Source organism: Eucalyptus grandis, chromosome 1 (genome assembly GCF_016545825.1).
Source record: "Eucalyptus grandis isolate ANBG69807.140 chromosome 1, ASM1654582v1, whole genome shotgun sequence".
In the NCBI taxonomy this organism is placed as follows: domain Eukaryota; kingdom Viridiplantae; phylum Streptophyta; class Magnoliopsida; order Myrtales; family Myrtaceae; genus Eucalyptus; species Eucalyptus grandis.
The window spans coordinates 42,172,399-42,192,483 of NC_052612.1; the positions used below are offsets into that span (position 1 = coordinate 42,172,399).

The 20,085-nt window shown below is 43.2% G+C and overlaps 2 protein-coding genes across 2 annotated transcripts; both read left to right on the forward strand.

Moving 5' to 3' along the window:
• The first annotated feature begins 2,976 nt into the window (after window positions 1–2,976).
• On the forward strand, window positions 2,977–6,569 carry LOC104443944 (probable auxin efflux carrier component 1b). Its single transcript, XM_010057506.3, has 6 exons — window positions 2,977–4,567; window positions 5,065–5,341; window positions 5,442–5,527; window positions 5,638–5,795; window positions 5,885–5,961; window positions 6,108–6,569. Exons 1-6 carry the CDS (start codon window positions 3,433–3,435, stop codon window positions 6,172–6,174), a joined length of 1,800 nt encoding a protein of 599 aa, XP_010055808.2. The 5' UTR covers window positions 2,977–3,432; the 3' UTR covers window positions 6,175–6,569.
• Window positions 6,570–13,397: 6,828 nt separating this feature from the next.
• On the forward strand, window positions 13,398–15,271 carry LOC104443957 (transcription factor bHLH106). Its single transcript, XM_010057523.3, has 2 exons — window positions 13,398–13,915; window positions 14,623–15,271. Exons 1-2 carry the CDS (start codon window positions 13,574–13,576, stop codon window positions 15,046–15,048), a joined length of 768 nt encoding a protein of 255 aa, XP_010055825.1. The 5' UTR covers window positions 13,398–13,573; the 3' UTR covers window positions 15,049–15,271.
• The last annotated feature ends 4,814 nt before the right edge of the window (window positions 15,272–20,085 follow it).

Here is a 20,085-nt window from a genome sequence, read left to right on the forward strand (position 1 = left end):
TTCTTTCTTACTTTCCTTTTTTTTTTCTATCAAGTTTAGCTGGGACTGGTCCACACCTGTCGACCATAGAAGGGCCACCAGCCATTAGGCAAGGGTGGCATTCCTCACCCATGTACATTGAGGGCTTTGCAGCTCTCATCAAGTTTGGAAGAAAGAAAGAAAATAATAAAGAACTAAAAAACTCATAAAATCTTTAAAAAGAATATTAATGTTAGTAGCAGTCGTATCACGTAGGATGATTGGTATTCACTTTGATAATTTTTTATTAAAGTTGATTGAATATGCTTGATTGATAAAATATGAAAATATTTATGATTTAATAGATAAAATTAAAAATTTTAAAATTGAATTAATAAAGGTGCAATGAATGTATGCGTTTTTGGACAATTCTCCCTCTTTTTTAACTCAATCGTTCCGAACACTTTCTCAATGTTTTCGATAATGTCCGTTTGCACTGGCCATTAGGAAAAGGGTTTCCCTTGTAATGGCGTGCCCTAAATCCGACACCGGACAAGGGGGGCCCGCCTCCACATAAGCATGATGGTCAATGATGAAGGGGAGTACGTGACACGTGGTGGATAGTTGCGCGTGATATCGTGGATTTGTATTCCCTGATATGCCGCAATCATTCCTGCATCTGAGGATTCTTTTGATCCCTTCCTTCCCCCTCCCTTCCAAGATTAATAAATAAATATATGATGTGCTCTTGTCCTGAAGGTGTTGGACTCTATTTCCATCGTCGGTCCAAAATTCCCTTTCGTTTCGTAGACAAATTAATATCATAATCCTAATCATGCAATTATAATAAATAGAGTCAAGTCGAATATGTCACGATAAATACACATTTATCGAGAAGATATATTTTGACATGTCAATGATCATTCTCGATAATTCACTGTATCATTAAATAAATAAGTACTTTCCGTATCTTTGACAACTGACACGATTCTTTTGTGACGAGATCATAACCAAGTGTAGCCTTGCAATAAGTTTTCTGCCATTTTTCCAAACCTATTGACCGGCATACAGTAGTGCTAGTACGAGTGGTAGTAGTAAGTCCGTGGAATTAAAGCCAAAAATGTTGACCATGCTTGGACAAGTCAACCCCTAGAAATGGTGGAACGATAAATAATGCCCTAATGTCTAACCCTAGCAAGTCTGCGCAAAACAGGCAGCTGCCAACAAATAATGATACGAAACATTATTTTTCCTTATAATTATTAGAGATGAAATCGATCCGACAGAGCCGATGATTTTAGCTTCGCAGATTGAAGAATTAAATGAAAAAAAAAATCAAAACAAGAAGGGGAAAGACCGCTATGGAAGAATGAAAGAGATGCTCTCCCAGGGGCATTGAATTTTAGAGAGCGTTCACTTCTAACTTAAGTTGAAATTTTTGGAAAATTATTTTCTGACCAGGATTTGATATTAAAAATTGCAATGTATCTATTTTCCTGTCATAAATATTTCAATCTTTTCAATATATTAAGTTTGTCGATTATATTAAAAGTCACTCCGACCAAATTGTAAATTTTACTCGAATAGTAGTTGCTCTAATCTTATCCCCGATCAGCCTTTTTCTTCTTCTTTTTCTCTATAAATCCATAAGTATACATTGGTTTATATTCTCGCGTGATAGCATACAATATTTTTCTTTTCGATAAACAAAAAGTAAGTTATTTAGCTCCTTCTGTCGACCGAAGTACAATGATTTGCTCTGAATTACGTTACAGATCACCTTCACGAAGCTTTTCAAGCATACTTCTTGTAGTGACATACAAAGTTTAATCTTTATGTATTCAATTACAATCAAATCATGTCCCAAGAGTTACTTCATAACAAAATGGCACAAGATAATGATAGTAATGGCCCTTCAATTATAATTCAATATATAATATGGTCCTCGAACTTATACTTAATGTGCAATATTATCCACAAACTTTTTATTTATTTAATATGGTATTTGATTTTTTTAGTAATTGTTCAGTGTAGTCCATGGATTTTATGAAAATATTTAAAATTTCAGGATCACATTAAACAATAAAGCAAAATTCAAGGACCACATTGACAAATTAAAAGAGTTTAAAAATGACATTATACATTATTGAATAAAATTTTAGGAATTATAATGAGCAAATTAATATATTAAGATCATTTGGGCCGTTTTTCACCAACAGTAGCCATTATTCCTTGTTTGAGAGGGTAAAATTTATGTTAATTTATTCTTGGCAAAAAGGAAAAGGAGAAATTTCAAATAAAGATATGAAGTGGATTTTATTTCAAATAAGGTCTAAATGTCACAATTTTCTTCTATAAGGGCTTGAAGTAATTATACCAATCTCAAATAATAGTATGACCTCACCAGTTGGGCAAATGCATTTTCGTCTTTTTTTTTTTATTCTTTCATCTTTTTTCTTTATTTCTCCTTAACTAAATTATGTTAAAAATCTAGTATTTCCATAAGAAGACGAACTAAAAAAAGAAACTTTAAAAAAGAAAAAATCTAAGTCCTCCCACCATTTTTTTTCTTTTCTAAAATTTTTCAGCTTTCTTAAGTTTTAATCTAACTTAACTAAATTTAGATTAAAATTATATTTGGACAAAAACGCCCTTAATCGAATATTTAGCCAATGAACGAGATCATGTTCTTATTTGAAACTTTCGTAAAAACAAAATCCACTTCTAAGCTCATATTTAAGAAAATGAAGATATTTCAGGTTCTTATGTGAGAAATCAAGACCAATTCAAGCTCATATTTGAAATTTCCCCAATGGAAAATGGAGAGAATCTTTTGGAGCCTCTATCGGGGTTACCCTTTTTTCCTCTTTTCCCTTGGCGATTCTGTTTGGACTTTTGTCCCCCTCATCGGTCTTGAGCAAAGACCATACACAAACAACGACCATATCTCTCCCTCTCTCTCTCTCTCTCTCCATCTTTTCTTTTCTGGGCCTTTAAATTCCATGACAAATCGAAATCCCCCCACACTCCTCCCTCTCTCTCTCTATAAGTGCGACGACATTCATTTCCCTTCCCTCTCTCCCCTTGCACAGCAGAACAGAGCTTTCTCTCTCTCTGCTTTTCTATTTCCCCTGTCTGCCACCCAGAAACTCACAAAGCCTTTAATAATATTCACTCTCCTCTTTCCCCACTCTCCTCATTCCCCTCTCTCTCTCTCTCTCGCCAGGAGCCACCCTGAAGCTGAAAGCTCCGAGCCAAGCCCAAAGCTCTCAGGGTGTCTCTCCGGTAATGGGTTGATTCTTGACCCCTCGCTCTCTCCTCAAGCATTGACCTTTTCCCCTGAGGAAGCTCCGCTACAGCAGAACTCGGTGACCCGGCTGAGCAGACTTCGCCTGCATTTTGCTTTTGACTCCCGTTCTTCGAACCCCTTCGCAAAACCCAGAACAGAGGAAAAGGAAAAACAGAGCTCCGGAGATGATCAAGGCTTCGGACCTGTACCACGTGCTGACGGCGGTGGTGCCGCTGTACGTGGCCATGATCCTGGCCTACGGCTCCGTCAAGTGGTGGAAGATCTTCAGCCCCGACCAATGCTCGGGGATCAATCGCTTCGTGGCCCTCTTCGCCGTCCCCCTCCTATCCTTCCACTTTATCTCCCTCAACAACCCGTACAAGATGAACTACCGCTTCATCGCCGCCGATACCCTCCAGAAGCTCATCGTCCTCGCCGTCCTCGCCGTCTGGTCCCGCGTCAGCCGCCGCGGCTCCCTGGAGTGGTCCATCACCCTCTTCTCCCTCTCCACCCTCCCCAACACCCTCGTCATGGGCATCCCCTTGCTGCAGGGCATGTACGGCCCCGAGTCCAAGAGCCTCATGGTCCAGATCGTCGTCCTCCAGTGCATCATCTGGTACACCCTCATGCTCTTCCTCTTCGAGTACCGGGGCGCCAGGCTCCTCATCGCCGAGCAATTCCCCGACACCGCCGCCTCCATCATCTCCTTCCGCGTCGACTCCGACATCATCTCCCTCGACGGCAAGGAGCCCCTCCAGACCGAGGCCGCGGTCGGCGACGACGGCAAGCTCCACGTCACCGTCCGCAAGTCCACCAGCTCCCGCTCCGAGGTCTTCTCCCGCCGCTCGCACGGCCCCAACTCGGGCCTCTCCCTCACCCCGAGGCCGTCCAACCTGACCAATGCCGAGATTTACTCCCTCCAGTCGTCGCGGAACCCGACCCCGCGGGGGTCCAGCTTCAACCACACCGACTTCTACTCCATGGTGAACGGCAAGGGCATGAGCGGCGTGAGCCCGCGGCAGTCCAACTTCGGGGGCCTGGGCTTCGACGAGGAGAGCGGCGTCCCCCCGGTGTACGGCAACGGGGCGAGGGCCAATGGCGGCGGAGCGTACCCCGCGCCGCCGAATGCCGGGATTTTCTCACCCGTGGCGGCGGCGGCTGCGAAGAAGAAGGGAGGCGATGGGAAGGACCTGCACATGTTCGTCTGGAGCTCCAGCGCCTCGCCGGTGTCGGAGGGCGGCCTTCACGTCTTCCGAGGCGGGGGCGACTACGGGAATGAGCTCGGCGTTGGTGGTGGGGGTGGGGTGGCTCACCAGAAAGGTTCGGCCTTTGTTGACCCCCTTTTTAATGCGGAAATAGTAATTCTTTCAGTCATGTGTTGTGGTTTTGTCTTTGTCTCTTGGTTGATTGAAAATATGTCGATGCGCGTGTGCAAATGCAACAATTCACTGTGCACTGTCGTTGGAGTTTTGTGTTTTATGGGGGTGGTGGCGTCAAACTGTATTTGTCCCTTTGAGCCCTCGAATGAGGTCATTGCTCTGCTTTTATGTGTCCGTGTGGGGTTGGCTTGGTTTCTCTCTTTTTTTTTTGTTTCTTTCCTCTGTTTGGCCGATGTGCTCTGTTTTCTTGTCCCTGCAAGTTGGGCGTGCCTGCTCTGTTTTTCGTTGATAGATTTCATATTTTCGTATTGGTTTGTCTTGGCCTGCATCATTCGATCGCAAACACAGGATGCTTTTTCTGAAACATTTGTCATTTTCCGCTGTTTGTGTTGAAAAATGAGAACCACCCATGTTCGTGTTTCTTTCTGCCTTGGTCAGATTATGACGAGTTTGGGAGGGATGAGTTTAGCTTCGGGAACAGGCAGGTCCCGAACGGGGTCGACCGTGATGGGCCGGTGCTGTCCAAGCTGGGGTCGAGCTCCACGGCGGAGCTCCATCCCAAGGCGGCCGTGGACGGCGAGGCCAAGCCGACTTCCATGCCTCCGGCTAGCGTGATGACCAGGCTCATCCTCATTATGGTGTGGAGGAAACTCATCAGGAACCCCAACACATACTCCAGTCTCTTTGGCCTCACTTGGTCATTGGTTTCGTGCAGGTATGTCAAAATTACGGCTTTTAAGCTACCTGAAAAACGCATTGTCTATCGCAGCCAACCTCATTCAGCTAATGAAATCTTTGATGGCATTACTTTCCAGGTGGAATTTGGCTATGCCGGCCATAATTGGCAAGTCGATTGCTATATTGTCGGATGCAGGTCTTGGGATGGCAATGTTCAGTCTTGGTACGTAATTTCCATATGCATAGCAACGACTTTTTTTACCGTTAAATCTCGCTGTGTTTGATCACTTGAATTTCGCCTAAACCATAGAAGTGATTGAGTTGATCTTGCAGGTCTGTTCATGGCATTACAACCGAGGATAATTGCTTGTGGAAACTCGATAGCAGCCTTTTCGATGGCCGTGCGCTTTCTCACTGGTCCGGCTGTCATGGCAGCCGCATCCATTGCCGTTGGTCTAAAACATAACCTGTTACACATAGCCATCGTGCAGGTCAAAACTCATCTATTTTACCAAGTTCTTGGTCCGAAGAGTCACCCTTCAATTTCTTTGGATGACGTTTTATGTTCTTGATCTTCCAGGCTGCTCTTCCCCAAGGAATTGTGCCCTTCGTATTTGCCAAGGAGTACAACGTTCATCCGGACATTCTGAGCACAGGGTCTGTTCTCATTTTCTCCCGTTGATCAATTCTGATTCCAGTCATCCAGCTAGTCGAACTCCTCTCCAACCTTGTGTGTGTATGCACGTGTACGGTTCTATTTGTTGGATCTTGGAATCAACTCTTTCAATGTTTTCGTTTTGCAGGGTCATATTTGGGATGCTAATTGCTCTTCCCATCACCCTGGTCTACTACATCTTTCTCCAACTGTGAAGACACCCATGCAAGAAAAGCTCTCCGATTGATATGGACTCGAGCTAAAAAAAGATGAAGTGCCTCCATTGTGACTGGTTTTTCTATTTCTTTTTTTTGGCTTTTGCCCTTCTCATCTAACCAGAAGAAAGCAAACATCGGACAAGAATCCAAGGAGGAGGAGGAGGAGAAAGACGGTTGACAGAGTTAAAGGAGGTGGTCTTTTTGCAGAGCAAAAGAGGTGGATGAGTCCATGGGACATCATTAGGCTTAGGACTAATTTTTCTTTTTTGGGGCCTTTTTGTTGATCTCGACTTGAAAATCTCCCTTTCTCTCTCTGATCTTTTCGTGAACCTGGGGCTGTGTTCTTTTTGATGAAGAAAAGTGAAAAAGATTGTTCATGGTCGGAGCTTTAACTTTCTGCGCTTTCCCGTTGAGAGATAGGAATTGATCCCGAGCTGCGTGAGCTGTGACCAGCTAAAATGCCATAATGCCTCGGCTGGTCTAATGATAAGAGCTATATAAGCTTTAGCCGTATCCTTTTGCAACTGTAAAAAGACGGCGAATCCTGACACAAATGTTGGCTCTTTACCGAGCACAGACGGACGCGCATCGATGAGAAACACCGAGCTTTACAAAAATCCCCTGAAATCGACGCATCCCAAAATTCGACAGAGTAAATTGAAAAACAAAAAGGGTAACTTTCCGGGGTACCAAGTGATGGGTATTTTTTCTCCAAAAAAAAAAAAAAGTGATGGGTATTTCGGATTTTTTAAAAAACCGGTCCCTTTTAAGATATTATTTTAACTTTTTGTAAACTTAATGAGATTACCATGGTCTTCTGCAGAAGACGGCTTTGCTTATCTGTCGTTTGCGGTAATGTTCCCAAGAGATTTCTGAGATCACTCGGGGAGAGATACGATGCCATTTCATCCGGCGAAGGCTGCGAGTGGTCCTGGAGGTATCAAAGTTAGGTTTTAGGACAAGAACAAGGTACAGAAAGAAACATAAATGAATTGACGGGACTTTGGGCAAATGGAGAACCGAAGGGAAATAAAAGAAGAGAAAGGATTGATGATGATGCCCCATCATTTCCCTCCCCCATCAAAAGCCGTATCGTCCGCCAAACCCTGCTGAATCTCGGGGCAATGGCCACGGCCTACTGCATTAAAAAATACTCATCCGTGCCAAAACATACCTGCGGAGTGTTTGTCAACATGCCCCACCGAAGTTGCCCAATGCCATCTTTATGAGCAAAGCGCCACTACTCTCAATCAAAGCAGACAAATGGCCCCTGTCCCTCCGCTTTCCCCCCCTTAGTTTAATCCGGTCGTGTCCCGAATGCATCCCACCATCTCTTTTCTTAAAACCTCCCCGGTTCGCAAAGCGCGCACCACACCACCTGGACATTTCATAAGCAGAAAACAGTGCCATAAAGCGTGAAGTGACCGCATAAACCTGGTGTTATCGCCAGCTTTTTCCGTGTCTGCAAACTCAAAGGAGGCGGGGCCAAGAACAAATGTGCGGCACATGAACCACTGATAAGTCACTAACCATAGAGCTTAGCCTTTATGGGGTGGTTTTGATTCATTTTTTTTCAGCTCAAAAGCATTGTACTTGCTCCTCCTTGGGTGCGACCAAAATAGAGAAAACGTCGGCTCACTCATGGATCATGGTCGGGTGACCCATGTGACCTGTATTAACATTAAGGGGGCCTTTCATTGTTTAATCCCCATCACTAGTTGTAAAGGTATGATGGGAGCACTCCTAATGCCCAAACAAAGGGCAAATGAATAGGCTAGCAGATGGGTTTGGTCCGAATTGTATATCACCTCCCTCGCGAGTTTTATTTCTTGCTTTTCGGCTCGCTGAGCAATGAAAAGTTCCCATCGGTTTCTTTATGCTCTTTCTGAATAAGAAAAGACGCGACTCAATGAGATTTAACGATAGGGAATGAACGTGAAAGGCTTGATGACATCAGGAGGATGAGCAGATGGCGTTGCATTGGTTGATTTTACAAGTTTTGGAATCTAGGAGCTAAATGGTTAACGACAAATTTGTTGAAGCAAAGCTAGTTATGAGTATGTGGTATTCCATTAGAGGTGATACTTATCCTATTTTATGCATGCATACGTGATGGACGGTATACAATATTGATTGATTACTCAGAACTCCTAATATCCAACATCAGTCCCTATGGATTACAATCAGACCGAAGTTAGAATTGGCACCATCTACAGTGATTAATGCTACGACAGAGGAGGACTAGAGTATAATTGGATCGTTGAACGACGCTGGATTAGTCGATCGTTATCATTTGCATCTTGTGATTGGAAAAATGGAAAAACACACACAATACAAATGAACAATTTATTACATATCCTTACCAAAAAAAAATAAAAAATTATTACATATGGACCAAGACTCAGAAAGTACAATTGGGCTTGAGCCAACCACTAGTCAGCACACAAAAGGACGACAGCCTCAATGGGCCTTGAAGCCCCATTTGGACCTTCACGGATGATGCTTCAGCCCGGATCTCTGCATTAGTAGTCAACCCATTTGAACCTTTCGCTAAACGGACATACTGGCAAATCGAGCAGATAAGCAAGTGGCAAACATGTCTATTTTGAAAAGTATTGCATGAACCTGGTATGGATGATAAGCCCAATGGATCTCAATCGTTGGATGACGTGGATCCCACGTGGAAACATGTCTATTTTGAAAAATTATTATATGCTCCGGGAGAACATGAATCCAGTGAATTTTGACCGCCGAATTGCATGGTCACCATGAGAGATCCATATCTTAAAACTGAGATTTATTAGACTGATACACACCTAGTTCATGCAACAAACTAAATCTGAATAGTCGCCAATGACTAAAAAGCCCTTGACTGGGGATGGGGCATGAGGCGCAATGGCCAGCACCCCCTCGTAACAAGTCGCAAACGAGGCAAAATTTTCTTGGAAAAGAAGGGGCGAAAAGCAAGGATTGGGTGGAGAGGAGCAGGGACGGTATTCACCTTGCCCGCAGAAATTACCAAAAAGTCATAAACACATTGTATTTTTGTCAGTTCAATCTAAAGCTTCTCAATTGTGCTAGTTTAATCCTAAGACATTTCACATTTTGCCAATTAAGTTAATCTGACCACTTTTAAATGGAAATTATTAATTTAGATTCTGATTATCCTATGTGACATGACCAGCGCAAATGTTGATATTTATATAATATTTTTATGGATTTTTTCATTTTTTTTTTAGAGTTGGCAAGGGTCACTGACCAACCCTTGCTAGCCACAAGCAAGGGTCGAGATGCAACACACTCTCCAAATATAGGCGAGGGGATGTGCATCCTTGCTTTGGTTAGCAAGGGCATCATAGCCCTCATCAGGGCCCTCCCTAGCCACAGTGGGGGCTTATGAGTCCTTTACTAGTGGTTGGTGATTTTCATCAATCCTCAATTCATTAAAAAAAAAACAAAGAAAAGAAAATAAGCCAAAAAAATACCAAAATTTCAAAAAAAATATATTAAAAAATGTTCACCTTATACTAGTCATTTCACATAAGATTACCAATAGGGGTGATCGGTTCCCGGTTCGGTCCGGTTCCACCCAAAGAACCAGGGAACCGGACCGGGAGGACCAGTTCCCACTTTTACGGGCCAGTGGACCGGACCGATTGGTCTTGGAACCAGAAACCAGGACCGACCAACCGGTCAGTCAGTCCGGTTCCAATGAACCATCACTTGTTTCATTTCATAAACCTCGGAGGATTGTCCCGAATCAATGAATCAATTGACAATTAAAATTTTCACAACTTGTGGAGAAAGAGAAAATGTACCAATTTTGACGATGGAAAGGCATTTGAGTGTTGAGCAAGGCCCAAGGCAAGGTTGTGAGAGGGGAAGGTGTTGACGTCAAGGCTTAAGCAACTTGATCGAAGCTAGGCATGAGGCGAGTTGCGACTACGGGAGGAGGCTGCGACTTGCGCTACATGCTTCGCATGACCTATCAGCAGACCCATTTAGAGACTAAACAACCAAGCAAACTCCAATGAGACCGCCACACCTATATCAAGTGAGATCATACTGAAACAAACGCTACAAAAAGACAGCGATCTACAACCGGCGAAAGTGAAGCCGAGAAACGCACCTATGTCAATCGGGAGGCAAACGTCACTCCAAAGAGCGAGGAATGCACGGATCTCGGGCAAAGCATAAGAGGAAGAGAGCCAAGCGTAAATGTGCGGACCTCGGGCGGAGCAAAGGAGGAAGAGCCAAGCGTCGGAGCGAGCGAGGCGTCAAGGTGAGGCACTGGCCAAGCATTAGAGCGAGCGAGGCGTCGGGGCGAGGAGCTTGAAGGAGGAAGAGAGCCGAGTGTCCGAGCAAGCGCGGTATGAGGCGAGACCTCGCGGATAGGTGCTCGGAGGAGGAAGAGAGCCGAGCGTCGAGTGAGCGAGGAGTGAAGCGAGGCATCGGGGCAAGGCGCTCGGAGGAGGGAGAGAGCCGAGCATCCGAGGGGAGCGAGGTGTGAGGCGAGACGTTGCGGCGAGGCACTTGGAGGAGGAAGAGAGCTAAGCGTCCGGGGAGCAAGGTGTGAGGCGAGACGTTGCGATGAGGCACTCGGAGGAAGAGAGCCGAGCATCGCACGAGTGAGACGGGAGGTGAGGCGTTGGGGCGAGGCGTCCAGCGAGCAAGAGGGAGGGGTTACGGTTTTGAGAGGGAAAGGCAAAGTGAGAATTGCCGCCAAAATTGTATTGTAAAATTTGGGAAAATGGAAGTTGATGTGATGGCTACTGTAGATTAGAGTAGAAACTAAATAAAAGAAGGAGCGGTTAGGCTTACGAGAGAGGGAAAGGGAAAGTGAGAGTTGCAAAATTTGAAAAAAGGAAATATGATGTGATGGTTACTGTTGTAGATAGGTTCAGAAACTTAAAAAAGGGGAGGGATTAGCTTAAGAGTTATAAGAGGAAAAATGAATATGGGGATGGGTACTGCAGATTAGTTTATAAACTAAAAATAAATAAATATATATAAATGGTCGGTCAGGTCGGTCCGGTTCCGACCCGAAACCGGAACCGGACCAGCCGGTCACCGGTTCCAAAAATAGGAACACGAGACCGGACCGAGACCCTCTAGAACCGCCCGAAACCGACGGTCGTCCCAGGTCCGGGTCTTCCCGTTCGGTTCGGGCGGTTTTAGTTGCACACCCCTAATTATCAACATCCACATTAACAATTTTCAGTTATTATTGGCCGGATGAACTTAATTGACAAAATGTAAAAAAAGTTCAGGACTAGATTGTCATGATTGAAAGGTTTAGGGCTCATTTGGTACCAGTATAATAGGTTTAGAATTTTTTTTGGGTAATTGTCCCAAGCTTGCCTTGCCATGTTAATCGGTCCTACTATAAACTAAGTTTTATACAATAATATATCTTATACGTATTTCAATTTTAATGTAATGGCTTAAGACTTTCATTTTAAAAATTATTACATGCTTACTTAAGAGGTGAAGAGGAGAAGATTCGTTTTATAAAAACTAGGCTAGCTCGTACTTTTGTTGTTGTTCAACTTAGGGAATTCACGTGCAAGCACAAGCCCGGCTTTTATACGAGAGTCAAGCTTGTCGTTCAGCTTAGGGTTGTTTCTATGGGTTCCACCTTCACCTTTGTTTTATATTGACTACTCGGAGAAGATTAGAGCTGGTTTGACTACGTGAAACCCACTCCTAAGGCTCAGGCCGTTTTTTAAAATTTATCCACAAGACCATTCTTTCTTGTGGAAAGTTGTCAAGTCAGATGGCTAACAATAAAGAGATTATGTGCTCTGGGATAAAAAGATTCTATACCTAGAGCAGCCTCGCGAGGCGCCGATAGCCCTAGTAGACATAACCGCCCCGCCCCCACCCTGCCCCGGCCCCGGCCCCGGCCCCGCACAGGGATGAGCCGGTGGCGGGGCATGTCTGCATTCTGTAGGGCAGGGACCGGGGCCGTGACCCCCCAGTCAGAGAGGGACCATTGGAAGGGGAATTCGTGAACCGTTCTCATCCTCTTGGCTTTCCCGAACGATGCTTCCATACGCCTTTTTTCGTAAGGACAAGTAATTTCGCTCTAAACTTTCATGCTTCAGATAATTTCGTGTTTGAGCCCATTGACGGTTTTTTTGCCACTTTTCTGAATACTTACGCACGAAAGGCGAACTCCTCGTTGAAGGAGACTTACGCCCGATTAGGCATTTTCCCATCCAAATTTGACTTATTGTTTATCGCTCTAAGTCTTTATTATTTTCCCAATCCGTGCATTGTGCGGTCATCCGAGCGTCATCGAGGTACGCTTCGGGAAAACTGTTAGGCTCGAAGGTGGGCCGAATGCTCAGTGTTCAGACCGGCCCCCCACCTTTCCCCCGGTCCCAACAGTGGGCATTTAGCTCTCTCTTGGTCTGAACAATGCACATTAGTTTTTCAAACATAGCTCACGAGGTCTGTTCTGAGCTTCATATTGAGGTCCATGTATTAATTTTACCCAACACGGCTCGGATTACAATTTTTCTTTTTGTTTACGTGTACTTATTTTTTAAATTATTATCATCACCATAATTGATTTATTTAATTTATTGATTACGCACTTACATATGGACATTTCGAATTACATGATTACGAATTAAACGGGTCGTAAAATGTTGCACGAATCAATATTCAGCTAAAAAAAAGAAAAGGTATCGATAGCAGGCATTAGGTAAAACTAGTGTAACCAAATCCTCGAATCCTCGAATCAGAATTAAGGTGACGTCTCAAGCTCTCAACTTTTAAAGGTCATAGCATAGGTTAATGATGACTATAATCTCATTCAATAATGATACACAGGAGACATGACTACGGCCGATAATGCTTGGAAGAGGGTGTTCGAAACATAAGAGTCATCTCATAAGAGGATTATATCATCCTGTCTAGTGCTATGTCAAATTCATCCCGAGGTTTGTCTTAGTGAGTTGTGATATTAGGGTTGTCGTGACAATAATGTCATGCAGAAAAAAAAGGCATTTACTCGGTGAGTCAAGTCATCAGCTATTGATTCTGGTCTATGGATGGTAATAATTAGGTAAGCACCGATTTAACTCAATGGGAAAAACGAAAGCACTTTATCTGTGGAAATTCTTTATCTAGAAAACGACGTAAAAAAAGAAAAAGAAGAAGGCTAAATTAATTATTCACAGATAAATAAACACCCCCACTGCAGACAAAAAGAAAAGCCAACCACCGAAAGCACTTTGCGAAACACCACTTTCGCTTCCTCCATCATTCGCACTCTCTCCTCTATCCTTTTTGTCCTCCTTCTCCTTCTTCAGTCAAACGCGCATCAAAGATCAAACCATAGCCACCACCACCACCACCACCACCGCCACCACCGCTCGAAGCCGTCATGCAGCCGGAGAGCTCACCGGAGGGCCCTTCCCTCTACCAGCTCCTCGCAGGAGCCGGCCTCATCAACGTCGGGTCCTACGGCGGCGGCTTCCCGGTGAGCTGCGAGCAGCACCAGCTCCTTCCCCCCGGGGGGCTCCTCCAGCAGAGCTTCTGCAGCAGCTCCTCGAACTTCAGCTACGGCCCCTTCGACGCCTCCGCGAACTTCCTCTCGGACTCCGGGGCCCCCGAGGACCGGACGATCGCCGCGCTGAAGAATCACAAGGAGGCCGAGAAGAGGCGGAGGGCTCGGATCAACTCGCACCTCGATAAGCTCAGGAGTCTCCTCCCTTGCAACTCCAAGGTATATGATTCACGTAATAAGCATCGGAATGCTATTTTTGTTAGCAACGTCACGTCTTTTGCCCCCCCTCATTCGGCTGCAATTACAATCGCGAATGAGATGTTTCGAGATGTCGTCCGATGAACTGGGGACGACCCTCGAGGGTTCCTGTCCAATCGGTTCTGTCCATCGTGTTCCCCGAGAGTCGGGAATTCGAGTCCGTGCAACGCCATAAGAAGTGAGGGGGCTCTAAGCTTTACTTCCCGGGAGGCCTCAAGTGTGAAAACCCGCACTGGTTGACCGGCGTATATGCTTCGCTTGACACGCCGCGAAATTGAATTCCTCTCGTTTGATCAGGCTAAGTCAAGAAAAGCAACCTTGGAATAGTTTTTGTCCATCTTTTTTTCTTCCTTACTTTTCTTTTTTTCTCTTTCCCTCAATTTCTTTGCTGAGCCATGTTGCTAAGCTAGCAACTTCTTTTACGCATTTTGATTCCGAGACTTTGGACCCGCGTGCGTGCGACCCTTTTCAGCTTTTCTGAATATTAAACCTCTCTCGACACTGGACACTCTGTCTGGAAGAAAAAGGAGATTGCGAAGACTTCTGTGTGTTAGGGTTACTGTATGCTCGGCCAAGTCAGCTGAAGCTTTTTAGCCCTTAGGGTTTTTTCCAAGCATGCACATTGGCCTCACTCTGATCGTTTCTTTCTCTCTCTCTCCCTTCTTCAGACTGATAAAGCCACGCTGCTTGCGATGGTCGTCCAACGCGTGAGGGAACTGAAACAGCAGGCGTCTGACATAACTGCGCTCGACATGTTCCCTTCGGAGTCCGATGAGATCTCGGTTCTCTCCAGCGACTGTTCGAGCGATGGCAAGCTCATATTCAAGGCCTCCTTGTGCTGCGAGGATCGGTCCGATCTCCTGCCCGACCTGATCGAGATCCTGAAATCCCTCCACCTGAAGGTCCAGAAAGCGGAGATGGCGACCCTCGGAGGGAGAGTCCGTAATGTCCTCGTCGTGGCCGCCGACAAGGATCACAGCGTCGAGTCTATTCATTTCCTGCAAAACGCACTGAAGTCGCTGCTCGAGCGATCAAGCTCTGCCGAGAGGTCGAAGAGGAGGCGCGTGCTGGACCGTAAAATCATCATGTCATGATAATCAATGGAACGTAATATTATAAATCGCATGGAAACTCGCGCCATGCGCGTATTCTGTAATCCTAGTCTTTCGTTGTAATTCTACTTAATATATATATTGAGTGAGAGAGCTTGCTACGCTTTCTTTTTTCTTTTTCTGGGTGTGTCGAAATGTCGATAGTCACAAATCTTTGGAGCAAAAAAAAATTAGTTCAAGAGGAATGGAGGTATTGATTTGGGTATATGTGTATTCCTACATTTTTCTTGATCAAGATTCAAGAGATCTAGGGTTTATCTTTTTCCTGCATGAGATCTATCTTTTCTTGCACGTACGGACGCAAATTCTTGAAGACAGCGAACCTGTGCGAATAAGGAAGGTGCAGCGATTGCGAAGTCTGCAAAAAGCAAACGCAGTGCGTGAGTTCCCAAAGCTCAAGATTGGACAGTATCCTCCTGTTTTCTTCTGTGGAACATAGATATATCGAATCTGAGCACACTGATTTTGGTTCGTCTGCGAGGCATTTTTACACTGATTTTGATGATGCGTGATACAGGAATGAGAGCTGATTGTGCTCGAGGCGTGAGGAAGACAGAGTTTTAGTTGAAAACATTATCGGACAGCGAAGATGCGGACACAGCACGAGAATCGAAAGCTGTGTTCAGCCCGGTAAGAAGGTCTTGTCTGAATCATTCCACTGAAATATACCCTCAATTTTTAAATCTTCTCAAGCTCTGATCTACAAGCAAAAGATCGAGAACGTCTATCACAATTGTCCAGAACAAGAAAGAATCTCACAAACTCATTTCACGAGGAACAGAAGCAATTCAAGAACCGGGCCTTCTACGGTCGGATCACTTCGGGTTCCTTTAGATAGAATGGCAGAAGATCTGAGCCATCCATTCGTCTACCTGATGAAGCGGCCTGCCTATTTTTAGAGGTTAGGTCAAGTGGACTGCACTGTCGGTCAGCCGATCTTTTCGCAAGACAATCTTTTTACCTGGTAAGAGAATCTAATATACAGTAGAATGACTATTTTCCAGCGGAAAAAAACACACCTATGATTAAACGACTTACCAGCAGTAACAAATCTAAATCGATAGGAATGATTACTTTCATTTGGTTGACCATATTGAGGGTCGGTCCACTAAGAACGACTTTGCATTTACTAAGAAAAACTTGTACTTACTGAGGACAGGTTATTTTTACAATCAATGGTGGTCAACCTTATTCATTCTTTTCACACGGTCAATTTACTAGGAATAAGTAACTTTTAACTCGAACTACTTATGTTTACGAGGAATGGATAGTATTTACTAAGATCAAGTTGCATTTACCATCAAAACCCTACTTTATGGAAAATTTGCAGATACCATGAACAACTTGTATTGACCAAGAACAACTTCTATATACCTAGAACAACTTGCGTATACCAAAAACAACTTGTCTTCACCGACAACAAGTTACGGTAACAATAAGTAGTAGTAATAGTAAATTTGTTCATAGGAAAGCTTATTCATTCAAGGTAAACCTCTGAACACATTTGCCAGGAACAAAAATTTGACACCAAAACAAACAACTTATATTGTTAATAATATTTAGCAATTACCAAGATCGAGTTACATTTACCAAAAAAGAACACGTTTATATTAAACTTGCAAACTTATGTATCAAGAACAACTTGTTTTGACCTAAAGCAACTTGCATTTACGAAGAACAAGTTATATTTAAGATTAGTAGAGATTACCATGTACAACTAGTTTTTACCAACAACTAGACTCACTTTACTCTCAAGGAATGTGGTACATCACAAAATATATTATGTTGGCGTTCATAACTACATTTTACTTTACAAAAAAAAAAAAAATTCCTTTTGAAAATTATAGAATTTACTAAAAATGAGGTCCCATTTACTTTCAATGGATACAATTTACTACGATTAAGCTTTTGACCTGAGACTTGAAGTAAATGACCTCACAATTACAGTGAGGTCACCTCTCCATAGAAGGTCTGTCTCTTTCTTGAAATTAATTTAGTTTAAACGATCAATTAGCTAGATAAGTGTGGAGAGGAGAAAGCAAATCTCTCACAAAGATTTACTCTCTCTCTTTTCTCTTTTCGAATTCTCAATGATGAGTAATGAAAGTTGACCTAACCTTGTTCCTAAACTAACCTACCAAGCGAACCGGAGCGATGCAAAACTCGAACAAACGCCATCTTAGACACATTCACCACTTGAAAGTTCGTCATCTAAAAACCCTAATCGATGGAGGTAGTTGATAACCAAAACACATACTGTTTTCCGTGAATGATGGTACAAAGATAGATACAGTTGAGCAGAGGACGAATTTTATCGGTGGAACAAAGGAAGGGTGCTCTTTTCTTGTGGCGCTTCCTGCTTAAGGACGGAGTGCATAAGCATGACGCAATGCGCACGTCATTAAGACTCGTAATCCGAGCTGGCCACTTCTGCTTGGGCAGAAAGATGACGGGGACTACCGACCACAAAAATTTATCAGCCGCACCGAGTTATATAGGTCTGAGTGCGTGTAATGTGTATAATCGTATGGATCGAAAGCGGGTTTCATAAGATTCGATTGTATATCGAATCGATCGAACTGAATCGTTATTGTAAGTTTTCCATCCACTGCGGATTTGGCAATTCGTAATGTCCTGGACATGTGTCTCTTGTCTCGATCGAGAGAGAGAGAGAGAGAGAGGGAGAGGGCGTGCGAAAAGGTAGCTGACAAAAGGATAGGGGGGGCCAATGATGGGCATTTACAGGAAAAGCAGGAGGATGAGACGATAGCCAGAGTTTTAAATTAAAAGGGTGGGACGAATTAAAATATAATTTCTTTTTAACGAGAATTGAGAACTTCTGATCAAAGCATATGCACCGGAAATTCAATTTTTTTTTTTGTGGCTGTACGAGGACAACATCAAATTAAATATATGTTAAAACTTCATGAATCATATTGAATAAATTCAAGAAAAATTATCATATAATTTATGAACTAAATTAAACACATAATAAAAATTTAAGGAACGCATTAAATAAATTAAAAATCCAGAAAAGATATTATAAATTAAGCTAAATTTAAAAAATTACATTGATCAAATTTAAAATCACGAATCACATTACACGTTACATCAAAATTCAAAACTATTTTCCATTTTCTATCGTTTGAATAGTTTGAAATTACTGCAACAAGGATTGTGTAGGGTTGGTGGCAGGGGTGAACGCTCATTAACCACTCCCCGACAGCTGCATCGGTCGAAGCGCCGGCGTGTCGGAGGGGCGTGGGATGGCTTTCGCTCTCAACTCGACTCTGCCGACCCTCCCGGTCCCTGCTGCTTCTTCGTCTCGCTGCCTGCCATGCGTGAAACGACAAGCACTGTTCCGACATGTGTTCGCCTTTTGCCTATCCGTCTAGCCCCCCTTTGATCTCGAGAGCGTGAAACATATTCTCTTTTTTGGCCCTTTCCCACGCCCCCCTTTATTTTCCTCCTTCGCAATCATTGCTTCCTCCCCCTCGTTCTTCCACTCTTTCCCATCGCTCACCCCCCCAAAAATTCTCTCCGTTTTTTCCACTCCCTCCCTCCCTCCGGCGTCCGATTCGATGCTGGTGTGCGTGACACCATCATTGCGCTTGTCCATTCGCTTTTCTCTTTTCTATCTCCTCGTTGTGATGCCGGGTTAAGCGTTGGAAGCTCTTCTGGAATCGGTCCTGATGAGGAGGATCGAGGCCCAAAAGGGTCTTTGTCCTCGCGTTGCTTTCGTGCTCGAATCCGATGCCGCCCTCCCCGCCCTGTGGAAAAATGCTAAAAGGAAGGAGGAGGAGGAGAAGCATGTGCGAAAGTCATTGCGCTTTTCGGATTTGCCTTTCGTGCTGTTTTCGCTTTCTTAACCTCTCTCTCTCTCTCTCTCTCTCTCTCTCTCTTTGCATCACGTACGTTCTCCCATCAGCCTAATCGATTCGCGAATTTGTGGATATTACTTGCAAGAACTTACGTTTGGAGGGCTGATTTCGCAAATTAGAATGGCCCAAAGATATATTAACCATGTGAACATGTGGCGAGGATCTATTGATATTATAAGAATCAAGCTTCGAGAAATATAATGAATTCGGGTAATAGGTGAATGTTGGTTATGACAAGATTGGGAAACCATGTCATTTCCCTTATACTTGTAGAGTTGTGGTGACAGGAGAGAAGCTCATCTAAGCTCATTATTTATATTATCAATAAATCCTAAAACTTATTATAAAAGTATAATTGAATCATAAAACTTATAAAAAATGCAATTAAGTCATAAAATTTGTTAAATAGATGCAATCAAGTCCTAAAATTAATGCCGTCAATTTATTTAACGAAAATACTGATATGACATTTTTAAATTAATTTCTCTCTCCTAATTGGCACTTTTTTATTATAAATAAATTGTCCTTGAGAATAAGAATTTTTTTTTTTTTTTTTTTTTACTTTTTGTTTTTGTTACAAATTTATTCCCTTACTATTTTTTAGTCTTGGGGAATAAAAAAAATTAGTTGACGTTACCAAACAGATTTCCTTTTTTTTTTTCTTATTCTAGAGAACAAAAGAACAAAAATTGGGAAAAATAGAAATGTTGCCAAACAGATTTCCATAAGATGAGCTTTTTCATTTGGAAAGAACTCTTTATGATTGATTTTCCAATCAATTTGATTGAGTCAAACTATATTACTAGCCATTGTAAAATCAACAGTAATCTCATTTTGGACTTGTTTCATTATGGATAAGTGCAGGGTTTAGATTCTGTATCATCCATGTATAGAATTGATTACATTCTAAGCATGTCAGGATAGGAATGAGAAACGTTCTCCTTCTATGTCTGACTTTGGATTGACAATTTGAGAATAAGTCTGAATGAATTCGGTCCGAATGCCGTATGAACCCTTTCGAACATCTACCTAAAACATCATTCTTCAAGACAAATATAGTATGCTGGAAGGTTTTTTTTTTTTTTTTGTCAACTTCAAGGTCAACTTCAAGATTGGGAGTTTTCTCTAACAAATTGCA